The sequence below is a fragment of the Drosophila eugracilis genome, unplaced genomic scaffold (assembly GCF_018153835.1).
Source record: "Drosophila eugracilis isolate 14026-0451.02 unplaced genomic scaffold, ASM1815383v1 contig_646, whole genome shotgun sequence".
In the NCBI taxonomy this organism is placed as follows: Eukaryota; Metazoa; Arthropoda; class Insecta; order Diptera; family Drosophilidae; genus Drosophila; species Drosophila eugracilis.
The window spans coordinates 96,900-112,083 of record NW_024573532.1 but is presented as its reverse complement, the minus strand read 5'-3'; the positions used below and the strand labels follow the sequence as shown (position 1 = coordinate 112,083).

The 15,184-nt window shown below is 43.7% G+C and overlaps 1 protein-coding gene across 1 annotated transcript; it reads right to left on the bottom strand.

Moving 5' to 3' along the window:
• Positions 1-390: 390 nt before the first annotated feature.
• LOC108103375 (60 kDa heat shock protein homolog 2, mitochondrial) lies at positions 391-2,330 on the bottom strand. The gene has a single exon (XM_017208821.2). The coding sequence runs from the start codon at positions 2,239-2,241 to the stop codon at positions 511-513; it is 1,731 nt and encodes a 576-aa protein (XP_017064310.2). The 5' UTR covers positions 2,242-2,330; the 3' UTR covers positions 391-510.
• Positions 2,331-15,184: the final 12,854 nt, after the last annotated feature.

Here is a 15,184-nt window from a genome sequence, read left to right as displayed (position 1 = left end):
CTGCGTGGAGTTTTTGAGTTTAAAAGTAAACTTAGTCTAAAGACTCGTAACTTAGCCCATTTTGAGAGCACAAGTTTTGATTTTTAAACTTACATTTGTACATTATTGATCGATTTTAAAGTACAAAAAATGGATTTTAGATTTGTGTCCAAACTTTAATCATTCGCATGAATACTTCATTTTACTTGTTCGTTCTTTTGAAGGGATGTTGGATAATGGCACCGATGTCGCGATATAAACTACATTTCGGCTTAAGACGTCAAACTATTTCCTAATGTTGATACAGGTTAGGTCGATATTGGGATACTTATTCCTTAAAATTCTAAACATATTCAGTCTAAATTAAAACCATATTCAACTTACATTAAAATGATCCTTCTGCATGGTAAGAATGCTTAAACTAAATACAATTTATTAAGTGCACATGCAAGGCATCGCAAGACGAAACATTTGCGTTTCCTATCGAGTGCAGCACGTAACTCTGGGAGAAGGGTTAAAAGAAGAAGAAGATTACATGCCGAGGCCGCCCATGCCCATGCCACCTAGGGCACCCAGGCCAGCTGCAGCTCCTGCAGCAGCTGCGTCTTCCAGAGGCAGCTCCGTAACCACAGCTTCGGCCGTGGTCAAGAGTGAGGCGACTCCGGCGGCATCCGAAATGGCGGTTCGCACTACCTTGGTTGGGTCGATGATACCCCGCTCGATCATGTTGCCGTACTCGCCCTTCAGAGCGTCGTAGCCGTAGTCGCCGTCCAAAATCTCCACCTTAGCCACCACCATCGGTCCGTCCACGCCGGAATTCTTAGCTATCGTAAGACAGGGCATGCGTAGCGCCCGCCGGATGATCTCGATTCCCATGTTTTGGTCTTCATTGGCGCCTTTCAAGTCGTTCAGTTTTTGGATGCAGCGTAGAAGGGCGGTGCCGCCGCCGGGAACAATGCCCTCCTCAACAGCCGCCCGTGTGGCATTCAGGGCATCGTTGACGCGGTCCTTTTTCTCGCTAACCTCCACGTCACTGGATCCACCCACACGCAACAAGGCCACGCCGGAGGACAGTCGGGCCAGTCGCTCCTGCATCTTCTCTTTTTCGTAGGAAGATGTGGACTCCTTGATGGCTTCGCGCAATCCCTCCACCCTCTTCTCCAGGTCCGCCTTCTGGCCCTTGCCCTTGAGCAGCATTGTATCATCTTTGGTGACCACCACTTCGCCCACGCGCCCAAAGTCGCTTAACTTGACGTCCTCAAGTCGCACCAGATTGGCTTCGTCTCCGAAGACGATTCCTCCAGTGGCCACTGCCATATCGGCCAGCATCTCCTTCCGGTTGTCCCCGAAGCCGGGCGCCTTTACAGCGCATACCTGGAGGCCAACCTTCAGACGGTTCACCACCATGGTGCTGAGTGCCTCCGCCTCCACGTCCTCAGCAATTATGACCAGAGGCTTGCGCTGGGCGTTGGCCAACTCTAGGGCCGGGACGATGCTCTGTGCCGACTTAATTTTCTTTTCGCAGAACAGTAGAAGGGCGTCCTGGAACTCGGTCTTGGCCCCCTTGGGTACGTTGATGAAGTAGGGAGATATGTAGCCGCGGTCGAACTTCATCCCCTCGATCACCTCCAGCTCGTCGCAAAGGGTCTTGCCGTCCTTCACCGTGATGACGCCATCGCGGCCGACCTTCTTAATAGCCTCACTGATGAGATTGCCCACCGACTTGTCGCCATTTGCCGAGATCGTGGCCACTTGGGCAATCTCTTCTGGCGTCTTCACAGGACGGGACATGATCTTCAGGTTGTCCTTGACGGTTTCAACAGCCAACATCACACCGCGACGGATCTCCACCGGATTGGCGCCCTTAGAGATCTTCTCGAAACCCTCCTTGGCAATAGCGCGGGCCAAAACGGTGGCCGTGGTGGTACCATCACCAGCCTCCTCGTTGGTATTGTTGGCCACATCCTGGACCAGCTTGGCCCCGATGTTCTGGAACTTGTCCTTGAGAGCAATAGACTTGGCGACGGTCACACCGTCCTTGGTGATCTTGGGCGAGCCCCAGGACTGCTCGATGATCACGTTGCGTCCCTTGGGTCCCATGGTCACCGCCACGGCGTCCGCAAGCACGTCCACGCCATGCAGCATCATGGCCCGCACCTCCGGCCCGAACTTAACATCCTTGGCATATGAGCGGGACCAGAGGGCGTGACTGATCCTCGAAGTACGCCACAACGTGCTGGTGCAACTGGTTAGCAAGCGCATCGTCACGGCTTGGCGGTTCAAAGGGTTAATGGGTAGGTCTCCTTTTGCCTTTTCGTTACGAGTATGAAAGCGTGTTGAAGCTCCAGAGCTCAAATGTAAACTGGGGATCTCGGATGTGAAATGCTTCTGACAAGTAGATGCCAGCCACCCAGCCAACTTTGATTTGGAAATGGAAGCATCTGCTTTTTGCTTACATAAACTGGTTTCATATGATAGCTTATTGTTTTGAGTGCTTAAACTTAGTAGTTACGAAAGACCTTTTCAGGGTTTTTAAAGCTTTTCTGTTGAAGAAATTATACCAGGGAGAAACATCTAAAACCACTACCAGATAGATCCCAACCCTCCTCTCCACTCCTGCCCCTTCCAATGAACCTACCTGGCGACAATTTGCAACCGAAAAGTGAAAACCATTTAAATAGCCGTAGAAAAGGGCCACGACAGCGACCGAAATACAATAAAAGCCAACGGGGAATGGACCCTCCTCTCCTGTTTCCAAGAAACATAAGCTCTTCGCCGGGGTATCGTTCGCTAGTCGCTGTCAGCTGCGCTTACAAGCGAACGGAAAATTGAAAACTGGAAAACTGTCGGGGCAACGTAAGGCGAGCCTTTTGGCTCAGGACATCCAGGATCGGGGGTGGGACACCAGGCACCGAAGACAACCGGGCGGACAGCGACAAATGGCGGTGCTTGTTCATGAAAATTTAAATTGCAAAATGGGCTCCATGGGTGGGTGGCTACACCGCCTTCCGTCCCCTTCCATTCGCTAATATTTGCGTTTTAATTACCTGGAAAAGTGTCGGGACGTTCCTGGATGAGCTTGGAGTTAAGTGCAAATTTGCTTTCAGCATGTGACAACAATGACGTAATGCGATAATTTCCCCAAATTGTTATTTGTTTGGGTCTTGTAAAGGTTTAAAAGACATCCGGCGACGAATAGATATACATTTCTAATAACTGTTTTCTGTTCGGAGCAAATTGTGTTGATTTCTAAAACATTCTCCAAAGTTTGTTAAGGATACTGTGACGAACACGATGTAGTGGATACCGACTGGTTGCATACTCTGCCTACGGGAACGGCCTAGCTCAGGGAAGAGGCAAGGGGGTCGGTTACTTCCTAATCAGCATCACCGCCACACAATAAAAATTTGTGACAGAGTAGGAAGGGCTACAGTCCTCTGGAAGGATAAGAGTCGAGACAGGAAACCTGCTGTTGGAAGAACTAAGGTGTGAGGTTCTTCCGCTTTGCCCGCCCTTCCTGTAAAGAATCAACAACGAATTGCTGCCGCCCTTACCCATCTAAATTGAAATCAATCAGCTCAGGTGCCCATAATAATTATAAATTTACTTCATTTCCAATATCAAAATTCAATACAAAAACATAATTGCTTCTTCTTCAGTCTCATGATTAACCCAAACCCTACCCTACATGGTCCTAATTCTGCAAAATGAGTTTAATCTAGCTTAAATTAACAAATTGGAATGTAATGTAAAAATGTGTAGATAAAGAATTATATGTATGTATGTAAAATAGGAGTTATCATTTTTATATGGACTGACTAATCATATTTTTTTCCTCTTGAGGCACTGTTACATGCTCAAGTCACAATGTTTACTCACGCAACCATCCCTCGAAGTCCGCAGGCCTGTAGACGAGAACGCTGGATGTGTTGGGGGTGATCAGGTTAAATGCGAATTAGATTATGGAGTTTTGATGTGCACGTTGCCCAAAATCTTATCAATGCTCTACAGGAAAAGAAGATGAGTCTATGTACGATCCAATATCATTTACAAAAAAATAATACAAATTAAAGTCTACTTAATAATGCCCTAATCCTGGCACAGCTTGTCGCGCTTCTCTCCTGGTTGTTGTTGTTATTGCTTAATCGTCACTATGGACGAGATGTCTGCTTATCTAACAGATGTTGGTTATCTAAAACTTCCTAGAATACTTTTATCATTATTCTATTCAGCGACCTATAAGTCGGCTCACCTGGAGTCTTTTCGCCACAACCACAACACAAGTGCAGCGGCGAACGGCTGGGCTCATCCACGCCAACGCTCGGCTACTGCTCTCAGACCCACTGGTGTAATATCCCAATCACTGGTAATATCCCAACTTCCGCGTTGGCGATATTCACAAATTATTCTGCGTTTGGACAACCTTTACCTTTGGCGTTTGATTGCAAAAGAACAAGCCAATTAGGCGGAAATTCGGTTGTCCAAATTGCCAGATAGACGGGGTTGCCAGATTGTTTGCCCTAACAGCTTTAAAGGGCTTTAACAGCGATCTGTTATCGACTTATTTTATTCGACTACTAACTTGTTTACCTTTCGAGTTTGTCTTCGCTGTTTATTTTTCCGAAAGAAAAAAAATCATATTCGTACCCTCACAATACTTTTATGGTTTCTGGCCATTTCTTTTCGTTTCGATCCTGAAGATCTCTCTCTAGTGCGGTCCTGACCATTCAAAGTAAATTGGTAAATTGGTTTGTACTTACAAAGGGATCACCCTAAGGTAATTAAGGGTTTAAACTAATACACCAACAGAGTGGAGTGGTATACCTTAGATTTTTTGATAAGAACTCTTTGATATTCAGTTAAATGGCTCGATTTTCAGAACGCTCATTGGACAGGGGAAACAGGAAGCCAAAAGGGGATATTCGTGAAGAGATTCTTAGTGTCTGAGAGCTGAATTGGTCAACGGTGGGGGATATAATAATATCATGACTCCAAGAGATATATGGGAACAAAACCAAGTCGGATTCGATAATCCATCTCAATCGGTCCACCCTCGCTAACTGGCTACAGCTGATGCATCTGATTTAATTACAGCTGCCGGCTAAAATTAGCAGGCATTAATATTACAAGGAACACTGACCTTTTAACGCGACTCTGGAGGCGGGGACATTGAATTGGAATTGGCCAAGAAGAGCCCACGCATCATTAGGGAAATGGCAGCGAAATTAAAGAAAATTAGCAGTTTGTCGTGCGGCTGACTGGGGATGGCAAATGAGGCACATTTATTCGAATGTAATCCATTATGAAATCGCATAATGAAGAGATTAGCACACGCATTTGGAGCGCAATTAATAAATGACCCGAAAAAGGACAAAGACAAGGCAGGCGAACTGACCTCTGTCAGTCCATTTGCGTGTTGGGCCCACGAAGAAATCCAATAAATTAGGCAAACAGTAATCATTAGTTTTGTTTCGCTCGTCTATGTGGAATATATATATAGATATAGTATATATGACACAGACAAATAAATCAGGTGGAGTTCTGGTCGTTGCTCCATTGATAATTACGTTGTCGGCGGGAACATAATGGGACGATAACTCTCGGCACTTTCGGTTTGACACAGCTGGCTCCTTATTAACCCATTGACGCCCGGCCTTTGTGCTAACTCTTCAAAGTAATGTGCTCCCGAAAGTCTTTGCACTTCAATTAACTTGTCTTTTTGGACTTAACCCAGCGCACCGCCGTCCAAGGACTTTCCCAGGCGCGATTTTCCCTTTTCTTTCCACGTTTCCTCTAATCGATAATTAACCACAAAAACTTGGCACGCAACAGGAAAGGGGGTGGGAACGGTAAATGGATCGAAAAGGGGCACTGAGCCTAAGTATAAAGAGGGTAATGGCACGGCACAAAGTTTAATTAAAACAAGAAAGAAATCTTAGCACCACCGAACCGACTTCGAGGTACCCATTACTCACTTCCCTGTGCTACTATTATTATTAAGTTTAAAATCCATAACACTGCAATGCATTGTGGGAATGTGTCCATGTTTAGATATTTGTATTCCATTGGAGTCGATTTTTTTCCCCTCATACTTACTTCCCACCATGAACAGGTTTCCCTCTTACTACACGAGAAGAGGGTACTAATACGTGCTGCGTCGGGCTTTGCTAACTTAAAGAGATGGTCGAAATCTTGCCAAAGTTGAAAGGAAAATTTTAAGCGGATTTTCTCAGAAAGTTTATTAGTTGATTGGGAAGAAAAGGGGTCAAATTATAGGGCTAAATAAAAAGAGTCTGTTAAGGGCGAGTAACCCTTTTGGTTTGCAGGGCACTGATTATGAGAGCAATTTCGAAAATATTAAAATTTAGAGGGGTTGGCCTAGGTCTGACTTTCTTAGACGTTATTTTTTAAGAAATAACAATTCTCAATTTAACAAATAACCCACCCGAAATACCCACATAAGCTAGACCTTGAATTTATTTCTGGTGAGGGACAAGATCTAATGTGATGAATGTATCGAAAAGTGAAGCACGGGGCCGGACCATAACGGTGGGCAAGGAGTTCGAGATCTTTCCTCTGGTGCAATTGCCTGGTTGTTTGGTGTGGTCAGCTGGGCACGAGCTGCATCCCTCTCTGGCTGGCCGCACATTCTGTGCTGGTTCTCCTGGTCCTTTGCAGTTGGCTGCACACTTTGATTAGCCGAAATGGCTTGGGGTGGGATAGGCTGCTGTCTGGCTTGGTTTTTCACACTCCGACCCCTGACCCTGAACCACTCACCCACCTGATCCACCCCTGCTATACCCAGGAGCCACCATGACCCGCCTACCACCGTCTGGGCCTGCTCACATGAGCCGGAAGCGCATTATAAAGGGCATTTCCGGTATTTAGGTTAGGTTGCTTGACTGGGGCTGTGCCGTGCTTGGTATTATTAGTTCGGCGAATTCGGCGCGGTGGCTCATGGGGAAGTCAGGTGGAAAAGGTCACACCGGGTTAAACATGGCGTGTGTGACGGCTTTTGGCATAAGAAATCTACCGAAGGGGATAACAACTTTCCACTTTATTCCCTCGGAAAACAGGCAAAAGTTACCCAATCGAAAATTATGCTGTCTGGCTGGATGAAAAACAAGTCCAGACTCCCGATGCAGTGCGTTCCGAGGCAATCATAAGTCCGACACATCCCGAAAACTTTTCCCCGATCGAAAAGTTTTGTCTTAACGCAGTCATCGCTTGCCGCCAAATTTGAAAAAAAGTAGGGGAGAAGCGAGTTTGAACTGTCGAAAAAGTGTTTTGGGATAAGCGCAAACTTTCGCACACAAACGATTTTTGACGGTCATTTTAATAAATTGAAAACTGGCGGAAGGGATGAAGGTCCAAAATCGATAACGGACCTCGACAGTCGATTGCCACCGTGCCCCTCTTCCTTATCGACAATGTTTGGGCAGGCTCATAAAATCTGTTTACAGGCTTATAAATAAGCGACGATTTGTTTTTCTTATAAAACTTTGGCTTCCTCTTCCTATATTGCTCCAACCCAGCCTTCCAGGCTTCTAAGGACATAACTTATGCATGTCAAGGACCTCGGAACTAAACAAATCTCGGATCAGCCAGAATGTCTTCTTCATGGCCAAAAGTTTTTAACATTTTTATTGAGTTTGCTTTGTAATTTAAATTGTTTGTCCTCAACTTGTTGACATGACAGAGGATGCCTAACTGAGGCAGATAGGGATAAGCATCGGGGAGACTGAAGAGATTTCCTCCAGCCAGATGACAGCATAAACCAATGGCATTTTATCCCTCCTAGTGACTTTCAATCAATCGCATCAGAGTTCATTGTAGCGTCTAACAATTTGATGTCTGCCTGGTCGCCCTTTGCCACATATGCACACACTCCCACAGAAGCGATGGAATAATCGAAGCTTTATTATATCCGTCACAGGCAGCCATGAAATGGGCAAAACAGGAATAGGAATACCAATGCTGGACCAGCTGGGGGACCGGTATTTTTATATGTACGAGCCCGTGCACGTTGGAGGGATCGAGGTTAAAAGTGCACACAAAGCTACGTCGCCGTCCGCTTTCATTTTTGCACAATTGCAAACATCATCGATGGCGCTCTGCCACGGGGCGTATACGTTATGCATACTTCAAGAGGAATGTGTTGTTCAGTGAAGCATAGAGTTAGCTTAGAATTAGCTTAGCAAGCGAAGTGACCAGAGTTAACTTAAATTAGGACACTACAGCTTTAGACTAACAGATATGGTTGAGAAAACTGAACTACCTCGTAAGGCAGTTCCACCATAATCCCAAGGATCCTTTTGTATACCCTTTGTCTTTGTTTGACTGCTTTGAATGGGGAAGAAGTAAAGAAGTAAAGGAAGAAGAAGAAGTAAAATATCAAATATTAAAAGAACTCAGTTTGATGGCAACACAACAATTAAAAAGCAATTGACAGAGATCCTTGCAAGGACCGAGATCCGTCCACAGTGGAATTCCATTGCCTCCCCCGAAAGTAGCTCAAGTCCCACTGGCTGAGTCCATAAAAAGTCTGCAATTGTCTTCTCAGAGCAAGCTGCTCGTGTGTGTTTGTGCAAAAGGAATAACAACATAATTCATTTTGTCACTTGTATTTTCTCGTTATTAAATTGTTTTCTGAGCCTCCTCCTACCGCAAGTCGGTTGCCCTTTGCTTTTGCCCCTTCCTCCAGAGCTCTGCTCTTCGTCTGGCAGCTGAAATTTATGCAAATTATAATACGCAAATACACAAGTTATATTCGGAGACACAATAAACAAGATATGTGAGCCGTGCTGGGTGCGAAAACAAAGAGGAGCAGCAGTTAATTCGGCCCGGCCCAGTCGGTCTGAATCCGGAGTGTCGTGGAAGTCCTTGGTCCTGGCATAATTGCGAGAACTGCACGAGTGCAGAGTGTGTGCTCCGAGGCAATATGCATCACCCCGGTGCCATTGTCCTGGAGTGGGACGTGGGCTTCTCTGGCAAAATTGAAACAATTGCACTTGCTGTCGCCTCTCCTTCTGCCCGTTCATTGCATTCTTTCTGCGTGGCATAAAATGTCTTCTCCCACCGAAGCCGATAATTATACAGCACACTGAGGCCTTTCCTTATTGCTTGTACCAGGATGAAGGATGGTGAAACTCAATGATCATGCTGCAACCTACTGAAGCATCGTAGTAACTCGGCTGAATTTAACCACAATGATGTCGTACCAAATTTCAACTAACAAGTGTTAGTCAAAGTCAAACCAATTGATCTCGGAGAAGTCATCTCAAAGTCCCCTCTTAACGGAATTTTTGATGATGAATTCGTGATTGTGGTTGTAAACTTGACAGAAATACATTCGAAAGTTCTCATTCGCCATCAAACGGGTAATCCTAGCAAATAAGTGCTCATTCAGGGCGTAATTTCGCAAGAGCAAGCCATACCTTCTCATCCTCCTTCCGATCTATCATATGAAGTTCTTGGGTCAGGGGGAATTTATCTTTTTTTTTCTATTTTTATTATAAGAACCATATATATAGATTCTTTTTGTGTTAAAGAGAAGGGGACATTAGACAACCGGCAACAAGTCCAAGCTCCTCCACTGCCCCCGCCCAAGTCGCTTCAGCGCTCTTCCCATTCAATAATCCATTGGCTGGTTGCCAAACAGTCGGCAACTCGGAAGCCATTCCAACGATTATGAATAATTTCCTCTGCCCTTGCTTTCCGCTTCAGTATATATTTTAAAAAGCATTTTCCCATATTTTTTGCCGCTGGCAGAGCGAAATAAAAATGCATAAATTGAAATTAAACTTTATGGAGCTAATTGAAGGCTGGCAATTTCGGAAACTGTTGGGTCAGCTGGAACTGATAGATGGTCGAGCCAGGGAGGGTTTTTGGTTTCTGGCCTGAGTTTAAGTGTGGAAATTTTCATATAGAATTCAATTTGACTTTTTGCTGCCATTAAATGCAAAAGGATCACTAGAACAGCAGCCAGTGGCAGCATGAGAAACAAAAGCAGCAGACAAAAATAGTCTGTGGGTGTTGATTCAATTGCAGTAAACTTTCCATTAAAGGATTCTGGCACAACGATTTCGAGGAGCATACACCCGGCTCTAGGACAATTAACATTGATGGAAAGCTGGGAAAACTGGGAACGAAGCCATGGGAATGGAAGTCAATAAAATGCGCAGCAATTGCAAATGTCGAGACTTCAATCAATGTGTCGATTTTAAATTGGAAAGGGAACTACCATTACTCGTTGCTTTTTTTCTTGTAATAACAAATACCTTCAGGTGTTGTTTAATATTTCCATGGCTATTATATTTCTCTCTTAATTACCTTTGCATACTCCCAAGGATATATGCATACACCATACAAATTCGACCCATCTTCGTTTTTCTTTTGTTTTTGAATTTGCGTGATATTTCTTGGATTAATTGGAACGACACGAGTCTAGAAAGTAAGATCCGATCTGATCTGATCAAAAGTTTATACATTTAACAGAGTCCTTCCACAAGTTACATGCTCTTTCATGAATACGATACACCCTGTTACAACGCGGATAAAGGGTATGTAAACCTTTAATGTTAATTTCTCTTAAGCCAAGGATAACTATTTCGACAGAATCATAAGCTACAGGTTTGTTTAATGTGCTCAACCTATTTCGCTATCTGAAGCTCAAAGGCCCGAAAAAAATATCTTTGGAATGAATTGTGAAAATCCTTTAGATGTCGATGCGAAGGATATATGTGCTCGATAAATAACTCAAATCACGTTCAGTAAACGCTCGCAAATGCAAAAACAAAATGCATTTCCATTCCTTTGCACCCCTTTGGCATTTTTAGAAGGCGATGCAAAACTTTTATTGACATCACGTTCCACATGTCGACAGACATTTTGTACACGTTTATGAAGCTCATTTTTACCCTTTGGACTCCCGTGGAATGTGTTATTGGGAGATTTCTGCTGATAAAGTTAAAGCCTTGCCAAGCGGGCAAGGAGATTAAATCTAATTGGTTCTTTTCAAAAGTGACTTGATTTCAATCTCTTTTAATTTTTACCTTAAACTGTGTTTGGTTTACCTTACACTCCTTCACTTCTTTGTTTCACTTCTAGACCCCGTAAAGTAAGTCTTTAATACCAATATAAAATCTTTATATTTTTATAATTTATTTTTAATTGTGCTATTTCCATGCAGTTTCACTGATGATCATAAAAAACTGTCAAGAAAAAGGCTGTAAAACTTCTCTAGTTAAGCTTCTTTTCTGTTTTAGCATGGGTAAATGGGTTTGAAATCAGAGAGATCAAAGTCTTGTATTGGCCTATCAGTTTTTATTTAACGCCAAGCATGTTATCTTAATTACCCTTACTTAGTAACCAGCAATGGGCTCTTAAAGCGCCACTAAAAACGTAATTTGATACCGTGTATTCGTTGAGTAAATAAATATACGGATAAAAATCATATTTACTTAACGACAGTTGGCAGCCAAAACAACAAATATAAAAATAATGAACTAAAAAAGGCCAATTGGTAAGAGGTTTATATATATACTAAGACTTCAGCAGGATCATTATGAAGAATAGAGGGTTTGGCCTAAGCAGGCAGATTCTAGAGATATTAACTAGAAATTTAAAAGAATCAGATAAACTGGTTCGCACAGTGGATAATTGGCAACCATAAAGAGCGTCATAGAAGCCAAAAAATCGCATTTTTCACGCTTTAATATCTGTAATCAGGGGCTGAAATGTAAATCAAGGTAAGTATGAGCTACTTGCTCTACTTACAGTGGCAAAACTGAAGACCATCCTTACCTGGACGAAGAGAAATGCGATTAGTGTGGCTGATTTTACCAGTATGCCAAGTAATACTCACCGCTGGTAATTTTTGTGGGCGCCATTTGGAGTGTCAGATGGCCCTGGAAGGAAGAAGTATAATGCGCTCGGGCGTCTTCATATGCACTAAAAAACACCAGTTCACCTGCATAGACAAAGTTTGCGTTTGCGGAAGGCCAGCCAAGTGCAAGAAAAAGTGATGGAAGCCCTTTCCAGTTATTAATTCGTAATTAAATTACTTGGCTTGGCGTTCCGATTTCACGCAAAATGCGCTGCCTTAGTACTGCTCTTTCTGGATAACTCTTCGTGACTGTTCTGGAATAGAGTTCGGGTTTTTGGCTTTATTTTCACAATCGGGTTTTCAGCTTGTCCAGATTGCATGCAGCAAGCTTGGGGCATGTGTTTCAGCCCTTTAGTGGAGGCCTCGCATAATTGGTTTTGACTGCAGTCGGATGCCAAAAACAGCAGCTGAGCCAGCAGCAAAACAGCAAACCTCGTCAGCATCAGCGAAATTAACTGCAGCCAGGTGGGTGGTGTTCCCGAACAAAGGTCCTTTCTGTTGGGACGGAGGTGAAGCTGTTGTGGCTTTTGCGCCAACCGTCGCGTTGCCAGCTAATGAAAATGACCGCCACAGATGACTGGGTAATTATGGTTAAAACTGGGAGTGGCAAATCAGAAATGGAAAGCGACCAGGACTTACTTTCTCTCGTCAATAAGCCCCATTACGAGGACGCCGGCTTGGCTTTACATACTGCTGATCCGACAAAGTCCGAGCTGTTCGTCAATGAGAGCTGCAATCGACGGATGTCTAGGCGCAGACCTCATCCAATTGAGAATTCGATTTTGTTTGCTCCACGGGCCTCAGGATCTCGGTGCAATCAGACGGAATATTTCTGACTCTAAGCCGGCTGCTTTTTCGAATGCGTTGCCTTCGTTTTTTCCGGCTGCAGCCAGAATGCTTTTCCACAGCCCTGCTTTGCATTCTCGCCACCCACTGAGTTCTTTGGTGGCCTTATTAAGTTGGCGCCTCGATGCAACTGCCATCAGTCGGCAAAACTTTCGCGCGCACCATTGTTGGTCTCGGTCGGTCCCTTACCCGGTATGGAAAAGTGATTTATACTTGTGCTGAAGAAGGTCGGATTCTTAAAAGTGCCTTAAACTTATTATTAGTCTTCTTGGCCATCACACACAAAGATAAAATCTTTGATGTCCCGACAAATGCAAAATGGTAAGTTTTATATTGCATTCTAAACACCGAAGAAGATTTGAATCCTTCAGATATGGAGCTGGCAATCGTTAGGAAAAGATTAGAGCCCTGTGTGAATAAGATTTCTAATATTTAAAACGACAAAATGGCTTTCGGCTTGGATACTAGGGTAACATTCGACCGACTCCTGGGAGAAGCTTTCTTATTTATTTTCTTTTGCTCCAATTTCTGGCATCGTCATCATTGCAACTTCATTGTCAAAGTTGGCCAGATGGCGATGAGAGTTCTTCGGGGAGAAGCGAGAATGAGGCATTGCAAGGAAGTGCTCGAAAACTGTGGCGGGCAAATACTGAGAGCGCGAGTGCCGAACAGAGACGCTGCGGCCAGCAGTTGGGCGCTAATTATATGTAAATAGCTGGAACGGAACCGCCGCGCGAGGTGCCAGATAATTGGCCCTCATGCTAGTGCCAAGTATAGTTAACAGTTGGAGTGATCATGGGAAACGGGGCGGGAAGGGGAAATGGGAAAAATGTCAAAGCGTGACGGATTCCAAGTGCCGACGTCTTCATTGGGAAGCCTCTGCCAAGACTGCTCCAAAGCAATTTAAGAAAATTTCAATATTTCCTATAAGCAGAGGAGAATTTTTAAAAAGTTGATTAGCTTAAACTGTTACCTCGGGTTTCAACTTCTTTCAAGCAATCAACTTTACTGCTGGCTTGCTTCCCGAAATTTAAGCTGTACCTAATGCAATAGCAATTAGCTCAAATGGCGGATAAATTCCTTTGCATTTAGGTCATTAGAGAAGAAAAATTTCATAATACTTTTCAGTGTGCGTGAGAACGCATATCCCTCCGGCTCCCCCTACTCCCAAGAGACAACATTCTGAGCATAGAACAGCATTACAAAATTTCCCCAAAAACTCTTAGGAATGACAAAATAAACGAGTGGGATCCGGTGGAATAAGACGGCAAGGTGGGGACGTGGAGGATGCTCCCCACATGAGCGACAGTAACCAACACGTACAAAACGCATAAACATTCTTGCCTAAGTGAGTTTGTACATAAATTTGGACCAACTTGCGTTGCAGCATGCGTTGCAAGGAGTCGTTTTTGTGCGGGTCTCTGGATCTGGGATGGGGCTAGCAGGGCTGGCAGGGCAGAGCGGACCCTAGCTGTGAGTAGAGCGAAACTTACGCAAAAATCTATGGGACGGAAGTGGGTTTGGGCGTTTAGTCGGCTGACTCTGTTTCAGTATCGTATTTTGTTTATGTAGCCGCTGGCATATGGAGCAGTCGTACAACGGATGGATATCACTCAACTACTCTCCTTTCGTTAGCTTCAAGCTGACTTGAAGTTGACTGCTAGTGTTGAAGTCAAAATCAGGGGAATGTTTCTCTTCGAATGTTCTTAAATCATCCATCTGGAGGTAAGATGGTCGATTTCAAATAAGCAAAAGAGTCTGGCAAATTTGACTTTAAGTAACTAAAATCGTAAAACTCAATTTGAAGTATTATTTAGGTATTAATTGTTGTAGCTCATTTAACAAATGATATCCGTAAAGTTGCCGCATTTTTTAAGTTCGACAAGAAGAAAAGCAATTAATGGAGTGGGGTGGAGGTTTTTAAGTTTGAAAGTTAAAGCTCCCATCTGGAAAGCAAAGAAGTTCCCTCATAATGGAACATTGTGTTTCACATTCTTTCTTTTTTAATTAACATAGCCCATAACGTCATGATCTTGTTGATCTTCATTAAGGAAAGGTTTATATAGTTCGAGAATATTAAGACGCTAAAATGGTGATCCTGTCCATGTAAATAAAATCTTGATGTGCCAATTGGATGAAGCGAAGTTTGTATAAAATAACATCGCAGCTGCAAATCAATTTTGGGGTGTTTCTTTTAGTAAATTTGAATTAAAGTTACAGAAATTTCTGATTTAAAATGTGAGAGAGAAAAAAAAATTTTAGATACGGCAGAAGCACTCAGAAACGTAATGTAGAAATATTTAAAATTTAAAATAACTTAGACTTTACGGAACTGATTCAAAGTACCCCGTCTATTGAAATACCGATTACTTGTCCGGGAACGTTGACGCAGCTGCATAGAAATTATTCAACGAATCATGACAATATCATTGGCTGTTTGTATTATGCAAGCATTCCCGGTCCTTTGAGGCT